This window comes from Ictidomys tridecemlineatus, chromosome 10, assembly GCF_052094955.1.
Source record: "Ictidomys tridecemlineatus isolate mIctTri1 chromosome 10, mIctTri1.hap1, whole genome shotgun sequence".
Classification (NCBI taxonomy): Eukaryota; Metazoa; Chordata; class Mammalia; order Rodentia; family Sciuridae; genus Ictidomys; species Ictidomys tridecemlineatus.
This window is the reverse complement of record NC_135486.1, coordinates 72,231,844-72,247,960: the sequence shown is the minus strand read 5'-3', so window position 1 is coordinate 72,247,960 and position 16,117 is coordinate 72,231,844. Positions and strand designations below refer to the sequence as shown.

General features: G+C 40.2%; 1 protein-coding gene across 6 annotated transcripts in view; it reads left to right on the top strand.

Annotated features, from left to right (window-relative positions):
* Sfmbt2 (Scm like with four mbt domains 2) overlaps nucleotides 1–16,117 on the top strand; it is a 212,487-nt gene that overhangs the window by 130,910 nt on the left and 65,460 nt on the right. For 5 of the 6 annotated variants that reach the window (XM_021723043.3, XM_005320295.5, XM_040276603.2 and 2 more), the window contains 2 exons: nucleotides 3,343–3,444; nucleotides 6,562–6,709. In XM_021723043.3, the coding sequence (XP_021578718.2) occupies nucleotides 3,343–3,444; nucleotides 6,562–6,709 (250 nt within the window). Of the gene's footprint in view, nucleotides 1–3,342; nucleotides 3,445–6,561; nucleotides 6,710–16,117 lie in introns of those variants that run through there. The other variant, XR_005730286.2, reaches the window with a different exon arrangement.

The window sequence follows — 16,117 nt, the reverse complement described above, 5'->3', positions numbered from 1 at the left end:
CAGGGGCTCACTGAGTTGCTTAGCGCCTCACTGTTGCTGAGGCTGGCTTTAAACTCATGATCTTCCTGCCTCAGCCTCCCAAGCTGCTGGTATTATAGGCAGGTGCTGTAGCGCCTGGCCCAGCGTCTTCTCTGTGTCATTCTGAGTCACAGGCTTTTCACAGTTCAAATTAAGATTTACCCTCATAAGTCCTTTGACTGTCATAATCACAATGCTATTTAGTTTTCATATTCTAGAAGTAAAAGAATTACTTTTGAAATTTCTTCTGGCCTAGGTCTTCCTTAGCTGTTCCTTGTCTTTTCCTTCTTGGACAAATGTAGGTTTGTAGAATGTCCATTCCAACACCTAGTAGCCTACTCTGTGGTCCCCAATGGTTTATAATGAACGAATGGTAGAACATAGAACTAGAGTGGATGTCAAGAGATCATCTATTTTTTCCCCCACAACCTGCAGTTTAATTTAATAAATATTTATTGAGGTCTTTCTTGGGTGGACAGCACACCACAAATGAGAGTTTGGCATCTGCCAAGAAGCACTGCACAAATGACGTGGCCGTCTTCCATGTCTTCCAAAGTTCTCTAGTGGCCAGAAGTTTCAGTGGTGAGCCTCTTTAGAAAATATTAATTCTGCTTCCGCAGTAAAAAGTTCCTGGCATTATTGATCATGGACAGCAAAAATATTAGAGGATATAGTCAAACTCTCAGGCATTATTTGTCTTTAGTCTTGAATTTCTTTAATTTCCATTTTTTTGATTTACCTTTGAAACTGGTGGGATTTCTACCTGGTCCGGTAAGATTTTTTTTTTTAGTGTTGATTAGAAAAAGGACCTTAAGTAAGTGAAAATGAGGACTGGAAGATACAAGATTGTACTTTATAGTTACTGGATTAATTTCTGAAATTTGAAATTCAAATTTAATAGGATAGTACAGATATATGTGAACATTTAAGGTCATCCTACAATACCTGTGCTTGGATGTGAATGACTTCAAATCAGTGATCCAGGCCAAACTGAGAGCTGGGGTTGAGAAAGGGCCTCAGGTCTCTGTTCAGAAAGCTGACTCCACTCAGAGAGCAAAGGCCAAAGCAAAAGTGTATGAAGTAGAGCAGGTGTGCACACTGGACCTGCTGCAGGACAACAGGTAGACCAGAAGCCTCCATCGCTGGTGCTCGAAGGGTGGGGGCTCCCTCCAATGGGGACTTGTGAGAGGCAGAAGTCCCAAGAAGAGCCTTGGAGTGGAAGCCATCAAGGAGCCAGGACCAATTCCTGTGAGTAGTGACCTGAAGCAAGTTTAGGTATGTAGCTGTGGGTGTTGAGAGAGAGTGACATCAGGATATCCCATCACAGATCTGGAAACAGAAGGGCTTCTGAGAAGCGACTCACCTTCACCTGGGCCAGTGTCATTAGTGCCCGAGGGATTTCTGTATTATCAGATGGCGTAATACTGATTGCTTAAATTAGTTGAGTGGGCCCAGGTAGTTTTTTCATATTATAATTGTAGAATAAAAGGTTAAAAGGTTTTTGTGCTTCAAAAGGGAAATATATTACCTGCAAAACCCAAGCATGTGACTCAGTTCCCACTGGTAGGTACTGGGGCTGTCAATGCCCGACAGGAGCTTAACTTTTAATCTCTTAATTCAGACATCAATTAGTCATTTTCAATTTACTTCTTATGCCTCTACACCTGTGGTTTATGGCCCTGCCTTGGTATTAAGGTTGGTGTGTGTTAAGACGTATTAACTCCTTAGACTGGCTTCTCATTCCTTTTCTTTTGTGACCCACCTTCACCAGCCACCTTCAAAAAGAAAGATTTTATTTGCAACATAAACAATGAAAGTCATCACCTGCACCTAAGAATATCACCCGTGCTTTTCTTTATGCATACAACTTTTTATAAAGTGTTGATTGTAAGCTCTTAAAGAATTTATAAAGGTTGCAGCATAAACAAAGTCATTATGGGCACCTAAGAATATTTCCTTGTGTTTTTTCCTTATGCATATAATTTTTATAAAGTGTTGATTATAAGTTCTCAAGGAATTTGTAAAGGTGTAGAATGCACTCATTCCTTTGATTCATTTTTTTTTCTTGTATTTAACTACCTCCCTTCTCGCTCTGATTAACCCCCTCCCTGGATGTGGCATTAATCGTTTCACTCAGACCCAGCATTTATTGTGCATCTTTGTGTACAAAGATTTTTGCAGACTGCTGTAGGGACATGAAAAGTCAAAGGTTCTTTGTGGTTCTGTAGGTGTTTATAATCTGTACTTTCTCTGGCCAAGCATAAAGCAGTGGAGAGTTTTATGAGCATTTCCTCTTCCCTGGTCTCCTATTGGATGACAGTATTGACCAGCTTTTGGGGTCGAGGATGGAGGGAGCAGGGATAGCACAAATGGGCTCTCTACTGTCCTCAAAGCTGGGTATAGAATGGCATCAATGAATTAATTAAAACCCACTTTGGATTTTTTGATAGAAGACAGCAGTAGTTTCTCAGGTATTTTTGTACATCACATGCAACTGATGTGTTTGGAAATAATAAGATTTATGCAGCCACTGTTTTCTCAGGGACAGACTGAAAATGCATTTATTTATTGGCTACTACTTATACAGAATGAGTTAAGAGGTGACCTCCATTTCAGCAAGATAAATTCTTGGATCCAGAGTCCAGCCATCCTCATTTATTCTGTGTAGCTGAAGTGGATATTGAAATTTCTTTCTACAGAAGACGGGGAAGCCCCAGTTCTCACACTCCAGGTTGCTGCAAGCGCCTCATAAAATTGCCAGGCATCTATTACAAAGGGGTGCTGCTCATCTTTATTAAATATGAGTCAGGTTCTGGTTCTATAGGGCATCTTTGGATTTGTACACACAGCTCCAAGATCATGGGCTCCCTAGCAGTAACTGCTAAGGCCATTAGAGTTAGGAGCACAGGAGGGGGGCAGACCATCTCCCAGCAGGTATCACTGATGCCCTATGATGTAACTCCCCTAGCAAGAGGCCACATTTTCTGAAAAGTCCCCTGCTGTGTTTAAGATGACTGATTGCCTCCATTACTCTGCTGTGCTTCAGTTGAGAGGACCTAGGAAGATCAAAGCAATGTAACGTGAGTTTTTTTTTTTTTCCTAGTGTAAATCTCAGCGTGGTCACAGCGTGCCTTGGAAAGGCAATTTAGCCTGCAGAAATAATTAAATCCTCAGTATCTTGCAATAATTAGAAATTTGAAACAGGGAGGGTTAATTATTTCCATCAGCTTTCAAAAACCCAAGAAAATGCTCAAGGATAGCACCCAGACGGTCTCTGTATTCACAGTACCAGTGCCTTCAATATTTTTGTCTTCTTCCCTGCAGGATCATGCAGACTTGCGAAGCCATTTCTTCACAGTTGGGATGAAGCTAGAGACAGTGAATATGAGTGAGCCCTTTCATATCTGTCCTGCATCAGTGACTAAGGTGGGTTTTGCTCTTCTGTTCTTGGCCTTAACCCCCACAGTGAATCGGCTCCATGCCAAGCAGATGAAATATACTCAACACAAGAATGTGCTGCAGGACCAGATAAGCCAAAGGGACATTGCCGTCCCCCCAGTCCAGTTCTGTTGGAAGCTCTTTCGATCCCTAGGTGCAGAGTGATTCTGATCAGGTGCCTCTTCGTAGAAGAGATAGGTTGAATTTCCCTTCTGCTAGTTGTCTGTGGGTGAATTGTGGGTAGGAGTGAATAGGATCTATTTCTATTTTGAAAATGCCTGAAAATGCTGGGAAGCAAATTCTCAGATCCCCATGAGCCAGCATTTCTGCCTCCTTTTGCATATCTGCTTCCACTGATCGAAGGAAAACTCATGCTTCTGAAACTTTCAGGTCTAAAATGAAAGACTTTCTCATGTAGAGGCATTTTAATGATCTGATTATTCTTTAAGGTTATAATATCTCTTCTTAATCAGAAATATCTCCATGACATCACCTGCTGTAAAACTTAAATCGTATGTTTCTACCTTAAATATTCCATTACTAATGGTGGGAAAACCCAACAAACTTAGCATTCTTAGCCCATACATGGCCTTTTCAGAAGGAGGAGTTAAAGATTCAAAAATAAATTATATTTTAATGTTTTTTGAAAGAACCTCATTTGTTCATGGAATGATAAGTGTTTCAGCATATTTGAGTTATTTTTTTAATTTATGATTTGGTAGAATCTTAGGAATTCAGTGGTGGGTATGTTATAGAATGTGAAAAGTGGTTACAATTCTAAGTTGCTATTTTCCTCTTTTCTAATCGTTTCCTTTAGTGAACAAATTGTTTTTATAACTGTTAAGGTGAGTTCTTTAAGGAAAAATTATTGCCTTGTGCTTTATGGAGATCTTGGGATTGAAACACAATGCCTTCCCATTTGTGCATCATCCATTAAAAACCTTATTATTGGAAATGGTCTTTTGGGGTTCTTTACTGGTAGTCTTCAAAATTTTTTCAAAGCTGAAGAGTTGTACCATTTTGAAACCTATCCAGAATTTGCCTTCATTGCTGCAGAGGTTGATGTTCATTCTCTGGATACATGGCACATTGCCCTTATTCTGAGAGGTGACAGTGACAACTTTATCTGGCATTTCAGAATAAACTAAATAGAGCCATGTGCTGAGCCATCCCTTGGAACCCTGAAACACAGCTTCCCAGGCCCAAGACTGCTCTTCATGCAGTGTGGTATCAGAGCATTCTTGGTGTAGAAGATATTTACAACAAGATTATTTTCTCAAAACACTGGTAAATGTTTTAGAATATTATGTTTGAGACTATAACACACTATGCTGTCATGACTCATCACAGTGAAGATTTCATCTCCCTACCTCCCCCTCGAGATTTTTCTTCATGGCACGACTATGGGAGATGTGAGTAAATATATTAAAGCAAACAAACAGGAATGAGGATGAGCGTGTGGCAGATACAGTATTCAGTGACTAACCTTCAGCAGTCCAGCGGGACTATGATTTTTTGGTGCCCCACAACGGTGAGATGTCAACAGAGGATGAAGATAGTGTCACCTGTGACGTGGACTGTATTGATGAGAGGAGAGGGCACTGGAGTTGCAATCTGGTTTTGGGTTTCTGTTTCTGTAAACTCGGAGATGTGCAGTTTTGAGCAATTTGATTAACTGCCCTTGAGCATTGGTTCTGAGATCTTTGGATTCTGGACCAGATGGAACTCAAACCAGCAGTTCTGACCATTTGGGAATGTGAAAACCAATGTGTGTGCCCACATGAACCTGCATTTTAATGGGTTTTAATGGGTTTTGGAGATTCTTGGTGCATGCCTTTGCTGAGTCTTGTGTGCCTAAAGATCCTGCCACGAAATTTACTTGTTTGTTTTAACGTGTGAGTGTCTGTGTATGAACATTATAGAATATTTTTGCAGATATTTACTGAGCATTTATAGGCACTGTTCTGACAATAGGTTGTGAACAAAGTCTGATATTTTAATGAGGGAAAACAGACAATAAACAAAAATAATGAATAAATAAATGTAGTGTTTATGGGTTACTTGCTGAGGTGGAAAACATATCAGGGAAGGGCTAATGGAGCATCCGGGTGGAGGGAGAATGTAATTTTAAATAAGACTGTCAGGATGGCCTCCCTGGGAAGGCTGGCCATGTTGGATCCTTTGCTCTTTTCAAAGGCTTAGAACTGGAACTGTTTACTGGAATGAACGAAGAGGAGCAGAAAAGCGAGTTTCTGCTCCTGTTTAACTTTAAACTTGGCTACTCCCAGGAAATACTTTATAAGCTAGGTACCATAGCTTAGTAAAAATGTTAAAGTTCCCTAAGAAAGACCAGTCAATGTCTGTTGAGTCGGGAAAGCAGTCTTTTTTCCGTCCTGCTTTACATACAGGGATTCAAACCCACCATGGTTTTCAGTGTGGGGGACCGACTGATTTTTGCCCTCTTCTTGGTTTTTTCAGCAACTTGTTCCTTTTTCATCTTTAATGTTTTCTCTTATATTCCTTGGGTATTTATTCAGTTTCTCTATACAGAGCATTTGGAAATACTTTGATGAATGTCAAAGAGCCATCAGTTCATTATGTTCTCAAAGAACTTAGGATCTGTTGGTGGAGACTGTTAAGTGATTAGCCCAGGAAAGAAACCAGGATCCTCAGTACAGAGTTTGTGTCTCATGCTCTGGGAGCACAGAGCAGGGACTGTTTATTCCAGCCAGGCCAGTAGCATTGACATTTGAGTTGCACCTTGAAAAACGCAGCAAGTTTTAATAGACTAGCGAGGTGGATGGGGGTCGTAGTCTGTGAAGCAGGCTTCCGGATAGTGATCACCCCCTGGGCTTCAGGTGGGGTCTCTGGAGGGTCCCGATGCAGCGTAAGTCTAGAAATTTCATGGACCAGATCTTACCGATGTTGGGATGATCTGAAGGGAGGAGTTTGGTGCCTGCTGTGGACGCTGAGAAACCAGCTGGTCTTTTCAGCACCTGTCTTAGCTTTTGTGCGATCACTTTGATGACATATCTGTTTGGAAGCAGTGCCAGCATTACATATGAAATACCAAGGAATTAACCTTTGCTTTTTGTTTTGTTTCAGGTTTTTAACAATCATTTTTTTCAAGTGACTATTGATGACCTAAGACCAGAACCTAGTAAACTCTCAATGATGTGCCATGCGGATTCTTTGGGGATTTTACCAGTACAATGGTGCCTTAAAAATGGAGTCAACCTCACTCCTCCCAAAGGTTTGTATCCTGTGAAAATTTGCAAGATATTGGTGACTCCTGATGGTGTCTTGTCATTGAAGCCATGCTGTTGTTCACCTGGAGAAGTTTGCCCTATAGAGAGCCTGTGTGCAGAGGAAGTAGAGTGTTCTTCCTGGATAGCTTGAGGCAGGTGTCCCTCAGCCTGTCCCCTACTGTGATGTGTGCCCTTGGGCTCCCCAGCCCACTTCTGTCAGCTGCAGTTCTTCCACCAGTGACCCTGCATCGGCAGCTTCGCTGCTCCTGTGTGGCGGTAAAGGGAGGATGCGGTGTTGCTAAATGATTGAGTTACGCTCTTGAAAGTGTCTGAGAAGTGGCTTTATAAGTGCAACAAAATGCTAATAAAGCATTTCTTTAGATTTTTATTTCCAACCCATCAAATTTTCCCCAGGGCCTAGTTGCTCTCAGATATACATCAATTTGTCGCTGTAATACATTAAAATCATTTGCTTGGGAGTCAGGATGCATTAAATTAGTTTTAGACTGGGATCCAAGAACCACACTTTGATCTGTCCAAGAAGTACCTTTCTCATTTAGTACCATGGCTTGTTGTCTCCCCTTCAGGTCTGAGGTTCGTTGAGGCAGGACAATAGTAAAATGAAACGTTACAGTGTGAGAAGGAAAGTGAAGGAAGTTATAGGAAAGAACTGGGAAAAGAGTAGAAAAACAAACTTTCTTGGGGGAGATTTTAATGGACAGCATCAGATTTAAAAAAAAGTTTTATGTTTGAATCCTTAGGGATCAGATTACTTCCGGTGTTAGTTGTTTTGGGATGGTAAGTTTCTGTTGCCCCTGTGGCTGTCTTGTGCCGTATGCATCATTTAATTGGGCTATGACAAGCTTATCTGTAGCACAACTGTGTTTTCTGGGCTTTTATCTCCTCTTTCCTCCACACTCATCCCCATGGAGGAGAGAGATGCCTCTGGATATTTCCGTTTCTCCTGCTGACCCCTTAGATTAAAGATTGTGTAATCATGGCATGTGGTCTAGTGATTACATGGTGAACTTCCTCAAAATGCTGCTTACCAGCCATGGTTTTAAATGTCTAACTCATCTACGCCTCAAATTAATGCTGTGAGAAAACTTAGTCATGAAGAGTTTATATATAATATGTCCAAGGGCCTTCAGGTGGTGGGCAGCAGGCAGGAGGCCTGGCCCCGGAGTCTGTGCTAGATGCTGAGGGAGGACCCCAGTCCACGAACCCACCATGTGTGTTGCCCTTTTGGACTTGAGCCAGATCATGTCCTCAGTTTTCAAGACTGTCACCAGGGGTACCTTTGGCAGTCCCTAGGTATTCTGCAGAGTCAAAGAAATGATAAAAATCTAGGTATTTTTATAATCCTTTAATGTGACCTCACTTATTGTCAGAGATGTATATAGTACTAGATAAGGAGTACTCCTGCCAAGTTGGAAAGCCCCTAAGGGCCATTTTTGTTTTTTCCTAACTTCCTCAGTGCAATGTTTGGGGAGGGGTCCCTTGTCATCAAAGGAGACTTTTTCTAGATATCTAAAAGGCAGCTGGTTTAGACTTTGCAAATTCCTAGTTAGTTGGAATTGGATCTGTTAAAGAATTTAAAAAGGGAAAGTGTTTATATCAGCATCTGGCAGTTTGATCCATCCATTGTGGCACAGACTTCATAGCTATCAATGTTTTTAAATACATTCTTTTTTTAATATTTATTTTTTAGTTGTGGTTGGACACAATAACTTTATTTATTTTTTTATGTGGTACTGAGGATCGAACCCAGGGCCTTGCATGTACTAGGCGAGTATTCTATACTGCTGGGTCACAACCCCAGCCCCTTTAAATATATTCTTATGAACTGTATATAGTCAGATTGCTGATGTAGCTTGGATATTTACTAGAGAAATGGGTGTGCCTATCTGGATACTTGAATTTTATGATATTAAGAAAATTGTTGTATATTAATGTAATTGAACGACTAAACATGCAGTGGAAGGACTGCACAAATGTATTTATAAAATCCAATATTTTCCATGTCTTTAACTTTTTTATGCCTCTAAATATCTACCATTACCAGTTTTTTTCTCGGTCATCCAAGGATGAAATTGTCTTCATCCAGCCTTCCCCGCTCTTTCTTCCCCTATAGGAAATGAAGTATGCCTTTTGTATTTGCAAAGAAAAAGAACATTTTTTTTTTGTGGATGTGATAGGTTATTTTTAGCAAATCCAGTATGATTGATTAGTGAATGCCAATTAAAAAATCTCAGGGATAACCTTTTAAACTCTTAAAGCATTTTAAAAGTGATACATAGAATTAGTTCAGGATCCACTGGTAATATGCAGGAATTTTCAGGCCATGGGACTGTTCTCTTGAAACAATAGAATTTTTACTTATAAACAGTGCAAAAAGATGAGAAACTTACAGAAAAATGGACAAGCAATATGAACAAACTAAAACTAGGTAAAAGAATCAATGATTAATATGCAAAACTCATCATAATAAGAGAAATACAAGTATAAATCATGTGGAGATGCTATATATTTATCAGAGGAGGCAAAAATCCAAAGGATAAAGAACGGAAGCATTGAGATTTGATAAGTGCAGGTTGCCAAAGATGCTCCAATGTCACTGTTCAGGTGCAGGTGCAGGTGGTGCAACTGTGTGGAAGGTGGCGAAGGAGATGCGTTTACTCATTGACTCAGAAGTTTCACTTCTGGAAATTTCTCCTAGAGGAATAGACTATACAGAAAGTGTATGCATAAAAGGTTTTTTTTGCCACATTATTTTTAATAGCAAAAGACTAGGGAGGAAAATCCAAGTGTCCATCCGTAGGATATTGGTTAAGTGAATTTTGGATATCCATCTAATGAAAGCTATGCAGTTATTGGAAATAATGAAGGGAATCTATGTAATTGCATAGAAAGCTCTATAAAATGCACTGAATGATAAAAGTTTTATCAGTATACCATAATATCTTTCTTGTTTGTTAGAGAAGAAGTAAGTAAGAGAACTTTACCATGCTTGCTCATGTTTTTGTAGGTAAACTCCTAAATACTGCACAGTAAACTAGCTGGAGCTGTTGTTTCTGTGTGGGCTTATGGCTTATGGAGGTGGGTAAAGGAGCAAGGGTAGGAGTGGGACTTTAATGGAAAGCAGCTGGCCTTTCACATCCATGTGCTCTGTATTTGTGGATATAACCAACAATGGGTCAAAAATATTTAGGAAAAATTATACTGAACATGTACAGACTGTTTACTTGTCATTATTCCCTAAATAATATAATAGAACAACTATTTACATCTCACTTACATTACACTGGTTATGATAAATAATCTAGAGACAATTTAAATTTTGCAGGAGGATGTGCCAGGCTATACGCAAATACGCCGCCATTATTAGTATAGGGATTTGAGCTCCCATGGATTCTCATGTCAATCTGGGGTCCTGGAGTCAATCCCCATGGATGCCAAGGGACTATGATATTATTTTTAATCTTCTGAATTTAAAAATTGGTGGCCCTAAACCCGACTAGCAGATGTTAATGGACCATGACTTTTACATGATGGAAATAATCTATATATCAAAGCAGTTGGCAAATTATAATCCTAGGGACTCATTTTCCAAATGCCGATGTAAGTTATGATACAATTGTGATTTTATTTATTGAGCTCCTTTCCCTTCTCATGAGAGTGGAATATATTTATTTTTGTAATTAAAGTGAGTAAGAAATTAGAGGTGGTGGTGGTGGTGGATTTTGTAGTGTAGTTTAATGGTTTCCTTTTGGGGTAATTTATTACCCACCTTATCTCAACACAAGGCCTGGGAAGCTTGCTGTGGAATTTTTCAGATAACTTTCTTTGCTTTATTAATGTGTGGAAGTAGAAGCTTTTTAAGCAGGTTTGTTGTTTTAAACTTGAATTGTGAGGTTTCTATCTAGAATATGTTGGGTTGATTTACATACCTAATCTCCAAAAGGTATGAAGTGGAAGCAGCAGAGGAAGCAAGATATTTGGTGGCAGATGAGAGAGAAGCATAAAGATCACAGATACTTATTGCACTATTTTGACTCTATTCCTACTTTTATATATATATATATATATATATATATATATATATATATATATATATATATATATATATAAATGTGACATCCTGCCCCAGGCCTTAGGGACTGGACATCTAAGGTAGAGTGGACAGAAGTTCCCAGTTCCCAGGGGATATTCTGCAGCAAGTGCTTTCCTGTTAAGACAAGGACAGAACCTTGGAGATTTTACCTGAATGGCTTAAACTCAGTAAACACCAAGTCGGTATTACATGACAGGTGATTAAACAAGGATATACATAAATAAACTAAGCGAAAAGGTATATAGGTCATCGACCGTGGATTGCTATATTTAACTTTTTCCGTTATCCTTCATGGTATGTGATATCAAAATTAGAGGAAGAAATGTTCCACCCAGAGGGATCTTTTGTAGAAAATGTTCAACCTTTAAATTTCTGTTGTAAAATGTTGGAGCAAAGGCTAAAGTCAATGGCTCATTTTAGCACTTTCATATATAACTGTTAGGTTGACCATTTAATGGACACATAAACTGTTAGTGGAATTTAGGAAGTCAAGGTGCTTAATTATTATCAGAATACAAAGCATCGAATGCTAATTCGTGTACTCTTTTCCTAAAGAAAAGCTTCAATCACTTACTGATGGACTTAGTCCATTTTGTCATTCATTTTATTCAGAAAGGGAACAGAAAAAATATATAGATACTCATGGCCTACTGCTTTGAAAAGGTGCTAACGTTTTGCCATGTATGATTCAGATTTTTATAAAGTAGAATAAAGCATTATTGATAAAGTTGAAGACGGAGTCCTCCTTGACTCCCCCACTTATCACATCCTGAATCAAGTTACTTGGTGAATCCTGTCACCATTTTGAGCATTTAGGCTGTGGGCTGTGTGATCACCTGGCCCAAGTCACCATTGGGTCTCACGTGGTTACTGCAGTGGCCTCTTGTTTTCTTCAACAGACTGATCATGTCAGAATATCAGTCACACACATACCTTGTCTGCGTGGACTCTGCACTGTCTTCAGGCTCACTGTGAGTGCAGGTCATGACTGTGACAACAGATAGCACCTCCTAGCTGTTGCAATGTCCATTGCCCATCTGGTCCCCAGCCTCTTTGCCATTCCTATGTCATGGTGGCACTTACTTTTCCTTCTGCTCAAATGCTCTCCCCAGCTTCCTGGCTCACTCCTGCTCCTTCAGTCTTGACTTAGTGTTGCACCTTCTTGGTATTGTCTTTATGGGCTGCCTTATAGAATATTGATAGCAAATTGCTACCCCCACCATTTTTATCTCCTTCCCTGTACTTCTTTTTTTCCACAGAATTTCTTTCCATATAATATACAAGTAAGAATATATATATATATATATATATATATGACTTTTTTGTCTTGTTCTTTATTTCCCCACTAAGATGAAAGCTCCACAAGAGAGAAATTTTTCCCCCCTCTTGGTCACCCACTCATGCCCGGTGGCTAGAATAGCATGTGGCATCTGCTAGATACTTGTTGAATGTCAAATGAATTGAAGCTCTGTCCCCTTCTGTCACCAACCATATTTTTATATATTTATTTCATATCCAGCAACCTTTCTAAGCTTTCTCAAGAGCATGTTTGTATAAGATATAGATGATCTGATTCCTTTAGATTTGCTAAAGCAAGCTTGTAAAACCCTCTGCAGCTAGTGCTGTTGGTCTTTTATTGAGCTTGAATTTACTTCCTTTAGCAGTTATTGATTTCGCTGGGGCTACCATTTCTGGGTACGACTGGCTGGGTAATGGATATGTACTTAACAGTGGAGTTTGTTTTAGCTGTTTTAAATTTACTGTCAGGTCGTTCGGTTCGATCCAGCTTATTAATTAAATTGTTCAAATGTTCTACATCATCACTGTATTTTTGTCTGTTCTTTAAATTTTCAAAAGAAAAAGCGCTTTTCTCGGAGGAAAGTAGGGAGAAGAATCCATTTGTCTGCCCAGTTTTTCAGCATTTTCACTACTCTGGAGGACTTTGTGTGACATTTTTTCCTGCTCCATCTGCCCATGGGAAAGGACAGGGTGAAGACTTATGTTTTAGAATCTCTGTTTCGTGCTATATCTCCAGCACCAGAGACAGTGTCTGCTCCATAAAGATGTCCCTGGTTATTCTGAGCATGGATGGCTGAGTCTTGCACTAGCTCTCAGATGGTACCATGTGGAATTGTGAGATTAGACAGGGCATCCCATGTGCAGCTGCCTTGGAGGAGCACACCATGGTTCCTTCTTGACTCCCTCCCTTAATCAGAACTGCAGGCAGGTAGTGGCAATCTCTGCTGCTTTCTTGTTTCAGTGATTAGGCTGCCTGGGGTTGGGGTGGTTTCTGCAGCAAGGGGTCCTTCTGCTCTCTCCCTGAGCCCAATCTTCTTCCACTCTAACCCCCATAAGCTCCTGGGCTACTCAGCTATGACTTTCTGAGTCCTTGTAGTTTTTTGGCATCTGCAGATTTTCTTTCATTTTTTTGAGTTTTGCTATGTAATTAATTTTTAAAATTATATTTCTTCTGGCAGTAGAGAGAACACTTTTAGATTTTCCCAGCTAGTTACTGGACTTGAAATATGGTCTTGTGTCTATATTTCTGATTTGTTCCTGATCAGGAAAAGTTTTTTTTTTCCCCTCATTGTGGGGAATTGAAAACAGAGTCTTGTACGTGCTAAGCAAACACAGTCACTTTAATTGAAAAGAGCTGGGAGAGTACAACTTTGAATCATTTTTAGTATCTGAAAATATTATTGGCTGTTGACAACTTGATTCCCTCTTCTTCACTTCTTCATTCTTCAGTATTTTGAAGACGTTTTCTGGTGACAGTTGCTACTTATTGGATGTTCAGTTCTATCCTGGGGATATGTCTGTATCTCTTAACATTATGGTTATAATTCAAAATAGCATGTTGTGCTTGCTCCCAGAGAGAGAAGGATATTAAGTGTCACATCATCACCTGTATTAAATACTTCTCAACATAATTCTCTGAAAGATAAGGAAGTAGCATGGTTACCATTTCTACTAAATTTAATTGTTTCCCTTCTCTCTGCTTACTGTCCTTTTTCTTTTTTTCCTCCCTGCTTTATTCTGTAAACATAAAAAGGAAGAACAGCCCAATTGGAAATGAGTGAATGTGTAGATGTTTAAGACCTGCCCCATCAGGAAGGCTTAAGACTGAATGTCAGCTAAGAATATGGAAATAGCTGGAAGAGTTCAAGAGGGCCTTTAAGTTTTAGTAACCAGGGGCTGGGGTTGTGGCTGCGTGGTAGAGCACTTGCCTAGCACGTGTGAGGCCCTAGGTTTGATTCTCAGTTTGGATATAAATAAAATAGAGGTCCATTGACAACTGAAAACAAAATTTAGCAAACAGTCAGATGACAGCAAGTTCTGCATGATCGTTCTCCCTTTTGTCCCACGAGTGTTGCCATTGAGCACGTGGCTTCAGGGAGTATTCAGGGACTATTGGTTGTTCCAAACCAAGCCTTTGTAAGGAAGAGAGATCAGCTTTAGGTCAGTGAGGTGCATAGAGCAGGTAGGGGCCCAGCATTGGTGAGATTTTCTGAGCAAAACTGGGAACCTGTTCCCAGAAGGTGGGTTCTGCTTTTGTCTATGTATCTGGGTCCTGGTATTTGAAGATGGTTGTATCACTTTTCCTTTCAAAAGAAGGTTGAGCTACAAGCTAAGGAAACTTGTTACTTACACTCACAGTTCTGACATTTAACAAAGGAAACTTGCTCTAGTGTAGAAGAGCTCTCCTTGGGGCCATTCCCCCTTCAGCTTCCTGGGTGAGATTCCTCAGAGCTTTCTTCCTCACTCTCCAGGTCTCTCTCCACCCTTGCTTTCGCTCCTTGGTGCTATGGGTGTCAGAGGGGACACTGCTCTTGGAGCTGCTGGGGCTCGAGAAGTCAGGGTCCATACCCTTTGCATTCTTCCTCTAAACAGCAATTAACCAGTTCAGCAAACTGGATACGAAACGCTGAAGAATTCTTGAATAAATACATTTCCTTCTCTTAGGAAGTGTTACTATTTTGTTGGACTTCAGTTCATTTTAAAAAGAATTCTTAAATCACAAACTAATACATATTCGTCCTTCAAACTTTGAAAAATAGAAAAGTCTAATAATCTGTTCTTTTTAATAATTCTATTTTGATGGAATAACTTTTGGTATGTATTCCTCCCAGTTTCTGTTTCCTTGGGTATACAACTTTGTATACCTACTTCATTATTTTACACATCATACATTAACTTATGTGTTCACACTTTGCTTTTGTCATTGGTTAAGCTGTGTCATGCCAAAATATTGATGACTTTAAATATGGTGCATCCCAAAATCTGTGGGTGAATCATTCAAACACTTCCCTGTTGCTCTTGTTTATAGTTGTTGTCTTTATATACAAAACTCTTGCACAGTTGTCCCCTTTGACCCGAGCATAGGATGGCTGTTCTCACCTCCTCCCTCTGCTTCAGCCTCCCCATCTTTCTTGCTGATCCATGAACACTCCAGACTTACTCCTGGGCTTTTGCGCTCAGTAAATCTGGGGTCTGGTATGCCCTCTTCCCCAAAGAGCTGCATGCCTCCTTCCTCCGCCCCAGGACACCCGTGCCACCATTCACCTTATCAGGGAGCCTCCTTGACTGCTCTGTAACAGGAGCGGCCATCTCCGTGTGCTTTCTGCACTTAGTCTCTTACTATTTGGGAGCATCTGGGTTTTTAAACTGAAGCTTGTTGTGTCTCCCCTCACTGCAGGTGAGCCCTGCTAGGGGAGGGGTTTTGCCATTTTGTTCACTTCTGTATCCCAAGTATTAACACCTGCCTTGCACATAGCATGTGCCAGGTCCATAGATTTGAATAAAGGACCATGTGAGGGAGCAGCTGTGTAAGCTGGAGGTGGGTATATTCTTGAAGATTCTGACCCATGACACCTAATGAAATTGACACCTGTCTCCGTGTTTTGAGTTGTTCTCCAAGAAGAAATGCTTACAGAGGCCTCTTTCCCAGCAACCTCCAGTGATGTCTTATTAATGTTTTTCATTTTGCAAAACCAGTAGTTGGCAAAAATGATATTCTTTTCCTATTTTCTATTACAATTGCACATTTTACTTTTATAGCCACCTGGTACAAGAATTTTAGTCCCGTATGTCTCCTTTATTAGAGAAAGAAATCTTTCCATAAACTTTTTCCAAACTCCTATCCCAAGCCACAGGCCAGGGGCATGAGGCCACCGTGATGGTCTCTGGATAGCCAAAATTCACTTCCAGGTGCCAAGGAGGGGCCTGACCAATGCCAGAGAAAAAACTGTTAGCAAATCCAAAGACAGATGGCTGTGGAAAGGCAGTCCTGGGGTCTTTC